This window comes from Taeniopygia guttata, chromosome 5, assembly GCF_048771995.1.
Source record: "Taeniopygia guttata chromosome 5, bTaeGut7.mat, whole genome shotgun sequence".
Taxonomy (NCBI): Eukaryota; Metazoa; Chordata; class Aves; order Passeriformes; family Estrildidae; genus Taeniopygia; species Taeniopygia guttata.
Genome location: NC_133030.1, coordinates 580093 through 592804, shown reverse-complemented (window position 1 = coordinate 592804; position 12712 = coordinate 580093). Strand labels below are relative to the sequence as shown.

The 12712-nt window shown below is 43.2% G+C and overlaps 1 protein-coding gene across 5 annotated transcripts in view; it reads left to right on the top strand.

The window, feature by feature from the left end:
* The first annotated feature begins 8086 nt into the window (after positions 1–8086).
* Positions 8087–12712, top strand: part of ANO5 (anoctamin 5) — a 54739-nt gene continuing 50113 nt past the window's right edge. For all 5 annotated transcript variants that reach the window (XM_030273301.4, XM_030273299.4, XM_030273300.4 and 2 more), the window contains exon 1: positions 8087–8357. In XM_030273301.4, the coding sequence (XP_030129161.2) occupies positions 8102–8357 (256 nt within the window). In that variant the 5' untranslated portion in view covers positions 8087–8101. The remainder of the gene's footprint in view (positions 8358–12712) is intronic.

The following is a 12712-nucleotide window of genomic DNA, read 5'->3' as shown; positions in this document are numbered from 1 at the left end:
CCATCAGAAGAAAAGCCTTACTTCTTGTCCTGTCAACAACACATCAGGACAGCTGGAAGGTAGTCTAGAAGCAAAGCTGCTAAAGACCAAGGCTGACAAGACCACATCAAAGCAGTGCCTTTTGAATTCACAAGAGTGAAAAATTAGAAGGGAATTAGCAGGAGAGAACAGGTTAGGCTTTTATAACTGGATGACATTAAATTGTACATGAGATAGTTCAGGTTTTAGGATAAGAAAGTACAAATGAAGGTAGGAAAGAAGAACTAAGTTAAGGTCAGGTTACTCTGACAGGAGTTAAATACATCACTATTAGGGACTGTAACATTAAGGCAGTTGTGATCCCCTTCCTGTTCATGGTTTCTGCTGGTTATTTTGCATTTTGAAACAGCCAGGGTCCTAGCCAAGTAATTTGTTTGGATTTGGCTCAGATATGTCTACACCCTGCTGAACCACTTCATTCTCTGGCAAAATGATAGCACCTTGAAATGCATCACTGGAAACAATTTGTTGCACAAAGCCAAGCTCACTTGGCCAAGTTCAAAACATGTAATAAAATTGAGGTCAGCCTCTGCACATTTTTCATACAACTCACCCCAGACCCTATTTCATGACAGTCCTTGCCTGCTAGATAAGCAACTGCTGAGGAGTATACTGTAAAAACACAGAGTAATATTCCTGTTGTTAATAATTTTATCATTGAGACTTGAATTGATAGATTATCACTGGACTGTTTCAATCAAATTAATTATGAGTATTGACAAGGGGAACTGTTATGGAAGAGTAGTTGATGACAATGCTTATTCTATCACTGTCTGGGCCTGGTTTTTTATCTGTTTTAAAACCAGCCAGTGTTAGGAATCCACACAGGTAAAATTTCAAATCCAGCTGCTCGCACAGCATGCAGTCATGGTCACTGCACTTGATTCAACACATTAACACAGTGAGGAATATAACTGTGTGCCAAGAGTTTCTTGTGAGAGAACAGCAATAGAAAGAATTACTAAATCCCAAGCTCTAAAAACAATGAAAGACACTAACAAGAAAAAAAAAATAGTGGAAGAATACAGGAGCTGTGAAATGGGTTTCTCAAAATGTATAAAAAGTGCCCATGAAGCAGCATGGGAGACTGACCATGCTTCAGGAATTAAACTGCATTAAAGTTGCTGCTCTTTGGATGAGGAAGCTCTCTTGTATTATTCAGTAAGATGTACCACAGTAAGACAATAGTAATAATCAATTCTCCACTACCTGATAAGACTGCTAAAAGGATCCCTGTTAAGAAAGATTGATTAAAGCACATGCTGCAACTGCTGTTAACCCTGAAAACATACGCAGTTGCACTGTATTAGAGAATATGAGCCCCAAATTTAGCAGCAAAGCAGGATCTTGAAAGTAAGTTCAGAACAAAGATTATCAGATGTCTACAAAAGGCATTGTAGCAGAATGAGGAAAAAAAGATTTTAAACATAAATTCTGGGGCATGCAGATAGAAAAACAATGATGGATTCACAGATCATTAGCATGTATTAAGGGCTGTACTATGGAGATACTAAAACACAGTCAGAAATATTATTTTAAAATAACATTGATGGTCATAATACAAGGTAAAAGAGAAATGCTCTGCCTGTTTCAGCTTTCATTTGAGCATGACAGGAAATGGGTTGGGAGGATATCAATTTTACAAATAGAAACAGAGGAATGAAGCTTGAGAATGTCATTACTTTTTGAAAGTACAAAGGAAATAAAGAAAAAAAGGCAAAATTAGGCAGGCCACGGCAAAGTTAGCTGATGATGATGGTGCCTCACTGGCTAATGATTGATAACAGCAGCAATTACTGACAGTTCTAAAAAATGTCATTCCATTTTAGTTCTCAATGTATCAGACTCAGGAAAATTAAATCACATCAGAAGCCACAGACTTATTACTGAAAGGTCAACTTTTATGAAACTTTTCCTTAAAAGTTTTAGTGAAGAGATTAAACAAACCTACTCCATTACCTTCAGTCAGACAAGTTTTAGAGGAACATCAGACAAAAATGGGCTAAGAACTATTGTACTTAGAGACACTAAGAGACATAAGGCTTTGCCTCTATTTCCAAAGATCACTTGTAACTCAAAATTTAAATGTCCTTGTATATTTATATAATTCAAGACTGGTATCAAAACACACAGATGTGCTTTAAACTGAAAAATGACGTAGCATCATTTGCCTTAATTCATGTAGGAATGGTTCAGGAAAGCCAGTGCTACCCCTCCTATGTAATGTCACACTGACTCCTCTAATGCACCCTTTGGAACAGATGGGGCAGGGGATGGGCGAATTGAGAGACAGAATCAGCCCACCATACCAGCAAATATTGGAACTGTGGCTTCTTCAGCAACCCACAGAAGAGCATGGAGGAAAATATGATCACTGACTCCTTGTGCAACTGACTGGTTTTAAAAGCCCAGCCAAAAAGTGCTGTCTGTTTTATACTAGCTCATTTCTTGATCCATGCAGTTTAAAAGTGTGAAGCCCAGACTATGTATCTGAGTAGCTGTATATGATTGTGCTGGAGAACAGGGAGAAAACTGAGGGTTGATCCAAAAAAAAACCAATGAAGACTAGACTTAAAGACCTAGCTTGGTCAAACAACAAACAGGAGTTCTTGAAAAATAGAGCTACTAACATACTTGCAGTACCACAGTTTGTTTGCTAGATTATACAAATATCACTTTCTCTCCTTTACAATACATTGGGCTATCAACAAGTACCTGTCTGTTCATCTTTTATGTTCAAAGATGAGGATAAGCCCAGTAATCTCAAGCATTTGGCAGGTGCACCAATACCAGTTATTTTAGCAGACTGACTTACCTGAAGATATAACTCAAAGGAAACCATCCAAAAGTATAGGATAAGTGACTAATTCAGCAATCAGGAAAAATCTTCAGCAATTAACACAGTAAGACTTGAGGATTTCAGAATTTTGGAAATTATCAAATTTGCCTCTTTTCACCTTTGAACTGGTGTGAAACAGTAGAAACAGTAGAAACAGTAGAACTTTTAAAATGAGAGAAACAAAAAATGACAAATGAGACTCTTCCTCGTATATTACACAATTGAATGAATATCCAAGAGAGAATAGTTAGAAGGCCCAACTAGTTTGGCTTCTGCTAAACAATACAACTTACAATTCATGAAAAGAACTGTATTATGGACAGTAGCAATGATCTCAAGAAAAGAGATTTGACTCTTATTAGAGATACATAGCTCCTGTAATGTATTCAGCCAACTGACAGGAAATGAGAATTAAGATTCTGAGAGGCAGCCACTGAAAAAAATGTTCAAATAGCAAATTTGACCTACAGACTACAGAATTATGTGCTGGCCTCTTTGTGTTACACTTTGGCTTTCCTACCTGAAGTCAGAGGTAAACAGCAAAAAAAGAAATTTTATTGATGGCACTGGTAGGCCTCTTTGAAAGGAGATGAATCACCTTGCATTTTGAGCACTTTTAGGTATTCCCCTGAAATTTTAAATTAACATTTAAATTTAATATTACATTTGTTTATTTATTGGCTCTATTCTTTTTCACTCCATTCCTCACAGACTCTGCTTTTTTCTGCTTAGAATCTGTACATAAATTATTAGGTTATATTGATTTCATCCTACTATTCATACTTCTGATCTTAAAGTACTGATTTTTAGATAATTTTTTTTTTAATTTGCCACCTTACTTTTTGCTCCATGCTTCCAATTCTGTTTGATGTGGCTGAAGATGGGTGTGTGTTTAATGACTCCTGCTGCTCCTGGAAGCTTATCATGTTTGCAGGGCTCACTCAACTGATCTGTATGCCCAGGCTGAGCTCTGCCCAGGATGGACAGACCAGCTGGAGCAGCCCTGACAACTCTGCCTGAGTGCTGCATTACTCAAACAGGATCTGGGAGAGATTTCAGCTCTGCCTAGGGACTGGGGAAAGGCTGCAAACCATACAGGCACTGTACCTCACGCAGCTGCATGGAGAAATTGCAGAAACAAGAAGGAAACTGAAGGGCTGCAGCATCAAGAGCTTGCATTCCTGTTTTATTAGAATGAGAAACGAGACTTGTATTGAGTAGCACTGGATCAAGGCTGACATCATCCATCATCATATTTAATTTACCTCCTATGCTGCCTTCCAGCACATATCAGCATTTTGACATCCACTGGGATACATGCCAGCACAGGCCAGACAACAGCTCCTTAAAGCATGCAGCTGTTTTAGGAGATGATATCAGCCAGTGCACACCCCCACAATGCTGGGAAAACCTTGGGTAAGGTAGGTTATTGCAAAAACACCTTAGTCACCTTCCTTTTTCTCTATAACCACCCAACAGGCTTCCCCAAGACAGGCAGCCCTACACACCTTCATCTTGCTTGCTCTTAGAAATGATATTTTTCTCCTTGTCTCTAATCTCCACAGAAAATTGCACTTTTTTTCCTGACCCATCTATCTTCACTAATTTCTGATTAGAACTGCTACCTGTAAACCTATGACTAGACCACTCCATAAGATAGAGGCCTTTGCAGCTTCATGTCTCTGCTTTTGCATGGGACAAGGAGAAGAGGACTGATGGCAAAAATTGTCAAATTTGGAACCTGCATGAGTTTTTAAAGGATGAAAACCTTCAACCAAGGCATTGGAGCTAAACTGCAGAGTCTACTAAAGAAAATTAGCTGAAAAGAGGTATGTAGCTTGATAATTTGATATCCAGGAAGCCAACATGGAAAGGATGCTTCCTTCTTTTATGTTGTTTATAGGAGTGCTATATATGTGCACTGCAATGGATGGAAGCTTTGAAAACCAAATATAGGACTATCAAATGTACAGAATTTAACAGTCATTTATAACAGCAAATGTGAAATATGTTCTTAAAGCCCATATTATAACTACTGCTATAACTGTTGTCTCATGAAGAATGTTAAAAGCAGCAGAGAAGAACAGGATCACTCAATACTGTCCTTATGAATAGCCAATCACTTGTGTGATTATTTCTATTATTATCACCAAACTGCCAGCTACATAAGTTGTGCTTGAATATTGCAGAAAGTAACTTATTAATATACATACTGAGGGTTTTATATTTTTCTAGCAATTTTTACCAAAAAGCTGATCTCTTTATATCATGTAATAAATCCACTTTGTAATGAAATATGTAATCAAGGATAGTTTAAAATAGGCATTTATGAGAGATGTACAAGTCATTAAAAGCTGCATACAAGAAATTGTGGTTAAAAAAATTTACTTGTGATGACAGAATTTTGTGTGTATCTCTTATGTAACTGTAGAGTTTTAATTCTCTTGTGCTTTTATGGAATCTTTATCATTCAGTTCTGCTTTACTGTTCAAGGTATTAATTCACACTGATCTAAACTGATTTTGTTAATATTTTTGCTAGAACTACTGAGCTCGCTCCATCATTTCAATGCTCTGGCTTTCACATGTCAGACTCAGTGACTTACTCTATAATCCTCTGTGTTAAAAGATATTGTAATTTGACTTCACTCAAGCTAGTTATCACATTGGGATAATCAACAGACAACAGATAAAAAGCCAAAATGAAGCATTAGTGCCAGCACCCCTAGTGTCACAAGAGAACAGACTGTCACCAGACTATCACCAGAGGGCACTAAACCCTGAGAAACCAAATTGCCTATAAAAGGACAAGTGAAAATGTTCAGTATTTCACCAGAACGACACAGGAATTCAGTAAGATGATGCAATTTCTTATCTTAACACTGCAATTTAAGAGGCAGAACTGATGGAGTGGCCTTTTCCCTACCCCACCCTATTCGGTGATTTGTTCTGTGAGTGTGCCCACATCACTGCACACCCCATCACAATTAAACACTGAAGTTCACCTACGTTGTTTAGGAGCACTTTAGCAAAATCAATAGAACTATGTCCATGACAACATGATGAGAGAGATGGATTAAGCTTCACACTTTGTTACTGAGCAGATTTTGTACATATTTAACCATCCTCAAGAATCTCTCTACCAGCAAGAAAGAGATTCATCCTCTCTACTCCTCAAAACACATCAAAGCAATTTTATCTTGTAGGGTTGGGGGTTTTTGTTTGTTTAGTTTTTTGGGGGTTTTGTTTGTTTGGGGAGTTTGGGTTTTTGTTTGTGTTTGTTTTGTTATGTTTTTGGGGGGGTTGTGTTTGGGGGGGGGCTGGTTTGTTTTTGGGGTTTGGTTTTTGAGAGAAGTTGTGGGTTTTTTTCGGAGAGTTGTTTAGTTTTGGGTTTTGTTTTGGGGTTTTTTTGTTGTTGTTGGGGTTTCTTTGAGCGGTGGGGTGGGGGTTTTGGAGGGTGAGATGGTTTCTTTGAACTAATCTCTTTAAGAGGGCTTTGGTGGCAGATGTAAACTGGGCAATCCAGATGAGGGGGTGTAACTGCGAGCTTACAGAACCAAAACGCCCGTCTGCAATTCTGCAATTCCAGCTGACTGAAAAGTGGTGACGTAGAAAAAAACCTGCAGTGACTAATGATGAACTTTTTGCATACTTTGTAAAATGTTTACTTCCCTTGAGAGGCGCTGGCACTCTGCCACGTCTTACCACAGCGCTGAATGGCACTCCCTTTCCGTTCCTGGTGGATTTAGCTGTGTGGTAGCAGCACACAGAATCAGCTGGCCCTCGATACACTAATTCACATGCCCATCAGCCAGCCTTGCTGTGTTTCTGAGCCCCTGAGCAGCTGCTTGAGTAGCTGGGATCCCCTGCGTGTGACAGGAGCCAGCAGTGGGATCTCAAACAGCCTCTGAGTCAAGAGTTTGTGGGGCAGAGACTGAAACCCTGACAAGCTGCGGCGTCCCTTCGGCTTTCTCTTTGGACAGATTGCATTCTTTCCTTGGCAGTGGCAAGCTCCAAGGCCAGCACAGGGTACCTCATCCATCCCTGCCTCCTGCCTAGCTGGCTGCTCCCTCTCCATACCGCCTGGCTGCTGTGGCAGCCTGGCACCAGGACAGGCTGATCCGCTCCCAGCAGCTGTCCTGTCATCTCCCACGCTGAGACGTGTTCAAATTTAACAGCTGTTATTGACTAGGTGAGTTCATTTGCACAGCCTGGGCTTTGGTAGCATGGGGGGCACAGAGGTGGCTCCTGTGAGCAGGAGATCACAGGAGATCTGCAGAGATCACCCCCAGCCCCTGGGAATCCATGGGTATGCAGAGATCCACCCACAGCCCCTGGGGATCCACGGGGATGCAGAGATCACCCCCAGCCCCTGGGGATCCGTGGGGATGCAGAGATCCATGGGGATGCAGAGATCACCCTCAGCCCCCTGGGAATCCAGGGGATGCAGAGATCACCCCCAGCCCCTGGGGATCCCTGGTGATGCAGAGATCACCCCCAGCCCCTGGGGATCCATGGGGATGCAGAGATCACCCCCAGCCCCTGGGGATCCATGGGGATGCAGAGATCCATGGGGATGCAGAGATCACCCTCAGCCCCCTGGGAATCCAGGGGATGCAGAGATCACCCCCAGCCCCTGGGGATCCCTGGTGATGCAGAGATCACCCCCAGCCCCTGGGGATCCATGGGGATGCAGAGATCACCCCCAGCCCCTGGGAATCCATGGGGATGCAGAGATCACCCCCAGCCCCTGGGGATCCATGGGGATGCAGAGATCACCCCCAGCCCCTGGGGATCCATGGGGATGCAGAGATCCATGGGGATGCAGAGATCACTCCCAGCCCCTGGGGATCCATGGGGATGCAGAGATCACCCCCAGCCCCTGGGGATCCATGGGGATTCAGAGATCCATGGGGATGCAGGGATCCATGGGGATGCAGAGATCCCTGGGGATGCAGAGATCACCCCCAGCCCCTGGGGATCCGTGGGGATGCAGAGATCACCCCCAGCCCCTGGGATCCATGGGGATACAAGGAATGGCGCGGAGTATGTTTACTACACATAACAATAGCAGCATTTATGGGTGTAATTTTTGGGTTTGCGATAAGCGTTGGTAACAGAGGGCTGTTTCACATTGAAACGCTTGCGCTGCGCTCAGGCGCCTTCTGCTGCTGGGGGTGCACACGCCGCTCGGGACGGGGCACAGGCGGAACCCGAAGCACACATGGCAGGGAGGCTGCTCGCAGGCACACCGCCTGATTTTCGGTTCTGCAGCGCCCAGACCAGCCCGGCCCAGCCCAGCCCAGCCCGGCCCAGCCCGCTCCGCCCCGCGGGCAGTGCGCATGCATGGGCCCGCCCTGAGGCACCGCTGCGCTCCGGCCGCTCCCGGCGGCAGCGGAAAGGCGGCGGGGCGGCCACCATGAACCGCCTGGGGAGGAGAGCCAACGAGACCCTCATCGAGATGGCTCTGTCGGCGGACGGTAGGACAGGGCGGGGACGGGGTCGTGGTTCTGTTCCGCCCTTGTGCCCCGCGGGGCGAGGCGGGCGCGGTGTGAGGGTCTGGGGGCTCTGGTTCCCCCCCGGTTCCTCTGCTCAGCCGGCGGCTGTGAGATGGGGCTGATCCCGGGCGGGTCCTGACCGCTCCCGCATCGAGCCTTTAATCCTTCGGCTTTCACTTGAGAAGGACAAAACCACTTCTCCGTGAGCGCGATCCAGCTGTGATTCGATCTTTATAAAACGAAGGCTCTCGTACCAGTACCCTGCCAAGAACAAAAGCAGATAGAAAGGTCCCTGTGCCGGACAGCAAACTTCAGCCGCCCTGGAGAGCGGCTGGGATGGGGCTGATCCCGGGGCTGAGGTGGCCCTTTCGGGGGCTCCGAGCGCCTGAGAAGGTGGTTCTTTTCGCCCCCTTTTCGCCCCCTTTTCGCCCCCTTTTCGCCCCCTTTTCGCCCCCTTTTCGCCCCCTTTTCGCCCCCTTTTCGCCCCCTTTTCGCCCCCTTTTCGCCCCCTTTTCGCCCCCTTTTCGCCCCCTTTTCCCCCCCTTTTCCCCCCCTTTTCGCCCCCTTTTCCCCCCCTTTCCTTCCCCTCAGCTCCGGACAGGCCACCGGGTTTGTTGTGCCCAGGCCTTGCTTTTTAGCTGTAGCCATGTTACAGTTTCCAATTCATGTCAGTGCGGTATGTCATTACTTAAAATAAATGTGGTCCTGTTAGGATTTTGTGAAATAACGTGACGCAAGTGTGTGTTTATCAGCATCTCACCTGGCAACGTGAATCAACAGTCTGAAGTAAGAGAGCATGTTGATGTTTTCAGAATGAGATTGTATAGGGTTTTTTTCTTTAAAAAAAAAGGAAAATGCTGACCTATAAAAATTTCTTTTTTTTGGGAATAATGCTTTGTCATCAGTCCTAGAAGTGAAAATCTTAAAGCAGGAAAGAACCACTAAGTCCCTGTGTTGGCTTCTTGGGTTATATGTTCTCCTTTACAACTTGGCTGCGCTGTCTGTTTTAGAAAAACATATATAGAGCCATTTTAAACACCTCGAGCACTGGCGGCAAATCATGATTTTCAAAATATTTGTCAGTCTTGTTTCAGAGAGGTGTGATGGCAGCATGGACTGTGAAGTTAACCAGAAGAAGCGCTTTGTAGTGGCAGCAGGGAGGGGTGTCCAGCCGTGGGGAGGCAGCAAGTGCCAGACAAGCTTTGCCCTCGCTGGGAGGGCCTGGTGGAGCTGGCAGCTCCTCAGGAACCCAGCAGATGGACATGGCAGCCTCCTGGCCAGAGATCCTGCTCCACAGGCGATGTGAGAGACCTGAGTCATTGCCCATCCCACTGCCGGGAAGTGATGGAAAGTGCTGGGACTGAGCTGCTCTCTCCGTGGGTTATTCTTCTGAAGTAGCTTGAAGCTAAAAAATATTTACAGAACACAAAAAATACTCCTATTTAGGGAATGATTCGGTGAAGTCAGATTTGTAAACTTCATTCCACATTGTTCAGTTTTCCCATGAGCCTTGTGGGGTTTTTATAGTCATAAATAGCGGCTATAAGGAGATTTGAGGGGTATCAAGGATGGTTAAGAAGGGTTTGCCATATAGTAGCATGTAACTCTCCATACAAAATCATATTCTAATTCGGTTCAGTTTTGTTAATTAACCACTTTTCTTAAAGAGAAACAAATTGAATATGGGGTGAAGTGAGTAGGCTTTTCAAAAGTTATGTTAATTTGTTGCCCAAAAGTCTCTCAAGGTTAAAAAGTCCCCAGAAAATTCCTTAAATTATTGTTTAGAAAAGCTAACGGTTTACATATACTGCCAGTAGGACTTCTTATACATCTAAACATATGCTTTGTGCCTTTTAGGAAAAGCCTCTTAAGGCTCGAGGTATCTGATGTGAACAGGGAGCGCCTGTGCAAGTCAATAGGAACAAGGCAGGAGAGAAAACATCTGTTACTTATTTTCTTTAAAGACATGTTTCTATTTGGATAGTACGTGTGTATGTAATTCTGATTTACTACTGTTCGTTAAACTTGAATTCTGGAGAACAGGTTATGGGGTGCAAAACTCTACCAGCAACAGAAAGTTTAACTTGCCTGTTTAGAGCCTGTATGCCAAAACTTTTACCTTGAAGGAAGCATCCTGGCTTCCTGTTGAACTACATCTGTGTGAGGTAAGTAATTCCAATTTGGTGTGTGTGATTTTGCTTCCTGTTGGAAGGTGTGTGTCATTTACCCCAAATATGAAAGTCTAAGAAAACTGAATTTGGAAAATTGAAATGTAAATATTAGAGGAAGGAGACTGTAATATGTTGCTAGGATTATTTATGTTTGCATTCACTTTCGGTAGCTTTTTTTTCCCTAGCATGTTTAGGCTGCAGTCGCTAAACATGCTGGGGAAATGTTTATATATTTATATATATCCCAAGTCTGCCAGTTTTCTGGAAGCTTGCTGCTGGCTCCATGCCATGATTTGAAGTATGCTGCCTGTATGCATGGCTCCTCTTCCAGAGCTTCCAGGAGCCTGATTTGCACTCAAAACACTCTAAGTGATCTTAATTCAAATGCTTACTTAGGTTGGTTGTAATCTTGCTTGTTTCCCTCTGAAAAAGGTGGAAAAACCTCAGTGAAAGGCAGTGGTGCTTGTGCCACAACAGTGCTTGTGCCAGTGTGTTGGCATCTTGCATTCAGGGCCAAATCCTGCTGTTATTTATTAAAATGGTGTTGAACTTGGTTGATCAGAATTCATACCAGTAACATAAAATACAGGCCTCCCTTCAAAACTACATATGTCTCTAATTACTGCCACAGTGTATGTAGTAATTTCTGATCTATTTGTGGAAACGTTGAATGGGATATCATGTTCCCACAGGCCAAAACCAAAGGGTTTGTTAAGAGGAAAGCTGTTTGTTAGTTTATTCCTAGGTAATGAAATACAAGCTCCATGAAATTTAGACATAGTTTATAATAGAAAAGGCAGGGGAGAAAATACTCTTTTAGCCCAGCCAATGTCTGGTTTTTGAGTGGAATTTCTTTACTGGCTGCCATGTGTCACTGCTGGGGCACAGTGTAAATACAGGTTGTTTATTGGAAGTTAAGCCTCTTTCTAACAGAAAACCCCTGTTTGTAGTAGGAAAACCTGCTTTTGGGAACTCATCCCAACAACTTGTGTCATATCACTGCATAGCTGTGGTGCTTATAATGTGAAAATGAAAATGTCAAGCCCATTCCACTGCAGCCGTTAAATATGGATTTTTCTTCAAAGATTTTCTCAGTTTAACAAAAAAAAATTGTTCTTGTATAGCATTTCCATTTTAGGTGAGCACCCTGCATATGAGATTAAACTCACTGTCTGCAGTTCAGTGAATAGCAAGGGAAGGATGAAGTCCCCCACATGCCATTTAAATCCAGCAGCAATTTTGTGGGATATTCAGGCCACATTTTGGAAAGCTGGGAAATACAGCTGGATTCCTAGAAATCATTAAGGTTGAAAAAGACCTCTAAGATCCCTCAGGTGCTGAGCTGAGGGATGGTCCTGCCATCACAGGTGAAAACATTTTAGTCTCTTTGTAACAAGGGACCTACAATTTCACTTTCCCACTCAGAATAGGAAAGAAAATGCTCTGCAGCTGTCTCTCCCTCACAGCAGTTCCTGGAGGAATGGTTTGGGTGAGTGAGGGGCAAAGATTCTGGGTTGTGAATGCGAAATGAACACCCATAAAGCCACTAGGGTCTCTTTTGGTGTAGGGCAGAGTGGTGTTCTCTCAGTGATTTCCTTGCTGTCAGTTTGCTGCTGAGGCATTGCCTGGTGTGCTGTGCTGTTCTGAGGTGTTCCCTACAGAAATAAACTGATAACTGTATTATCAAATGGAAGTGCACTTTAACCTTTATGTACCAAGACTTAATAATTACTGTGATACAAGGATAAAGATATTAGGATAAGATAAAAGGGCATTGATGAAAATATCCTTCAAAAATGGTGCTTGTGAACTGCTGGCATATAATTTGTGAAAAAAACCCCAAACAAGCGAATAAACAAAACCACCAAGATACCAAATACAATGTCTTCATATTTTGTGTCTTTAAACCAATGAGTTGTATATGCCCATGGAGGAGACAAATAGTCATCTAACCTAAACATGTCATCAGGAAGGTATAGGTAATGTGAAAATGTGATCAGATGTTAAGAGGTGAGGTAATAATGCAGTGAATTTTTGCATTAGTTTTTATTGTGATCTGGGGGTTGAGCCAAAGAGCAGTGTAATTACCAGGTTGTATTTTCTTATCTAGTAGTAATTTTATTATATTTGGTGATAGCTTTCCATGTGCATGTGTGTATAAATGCA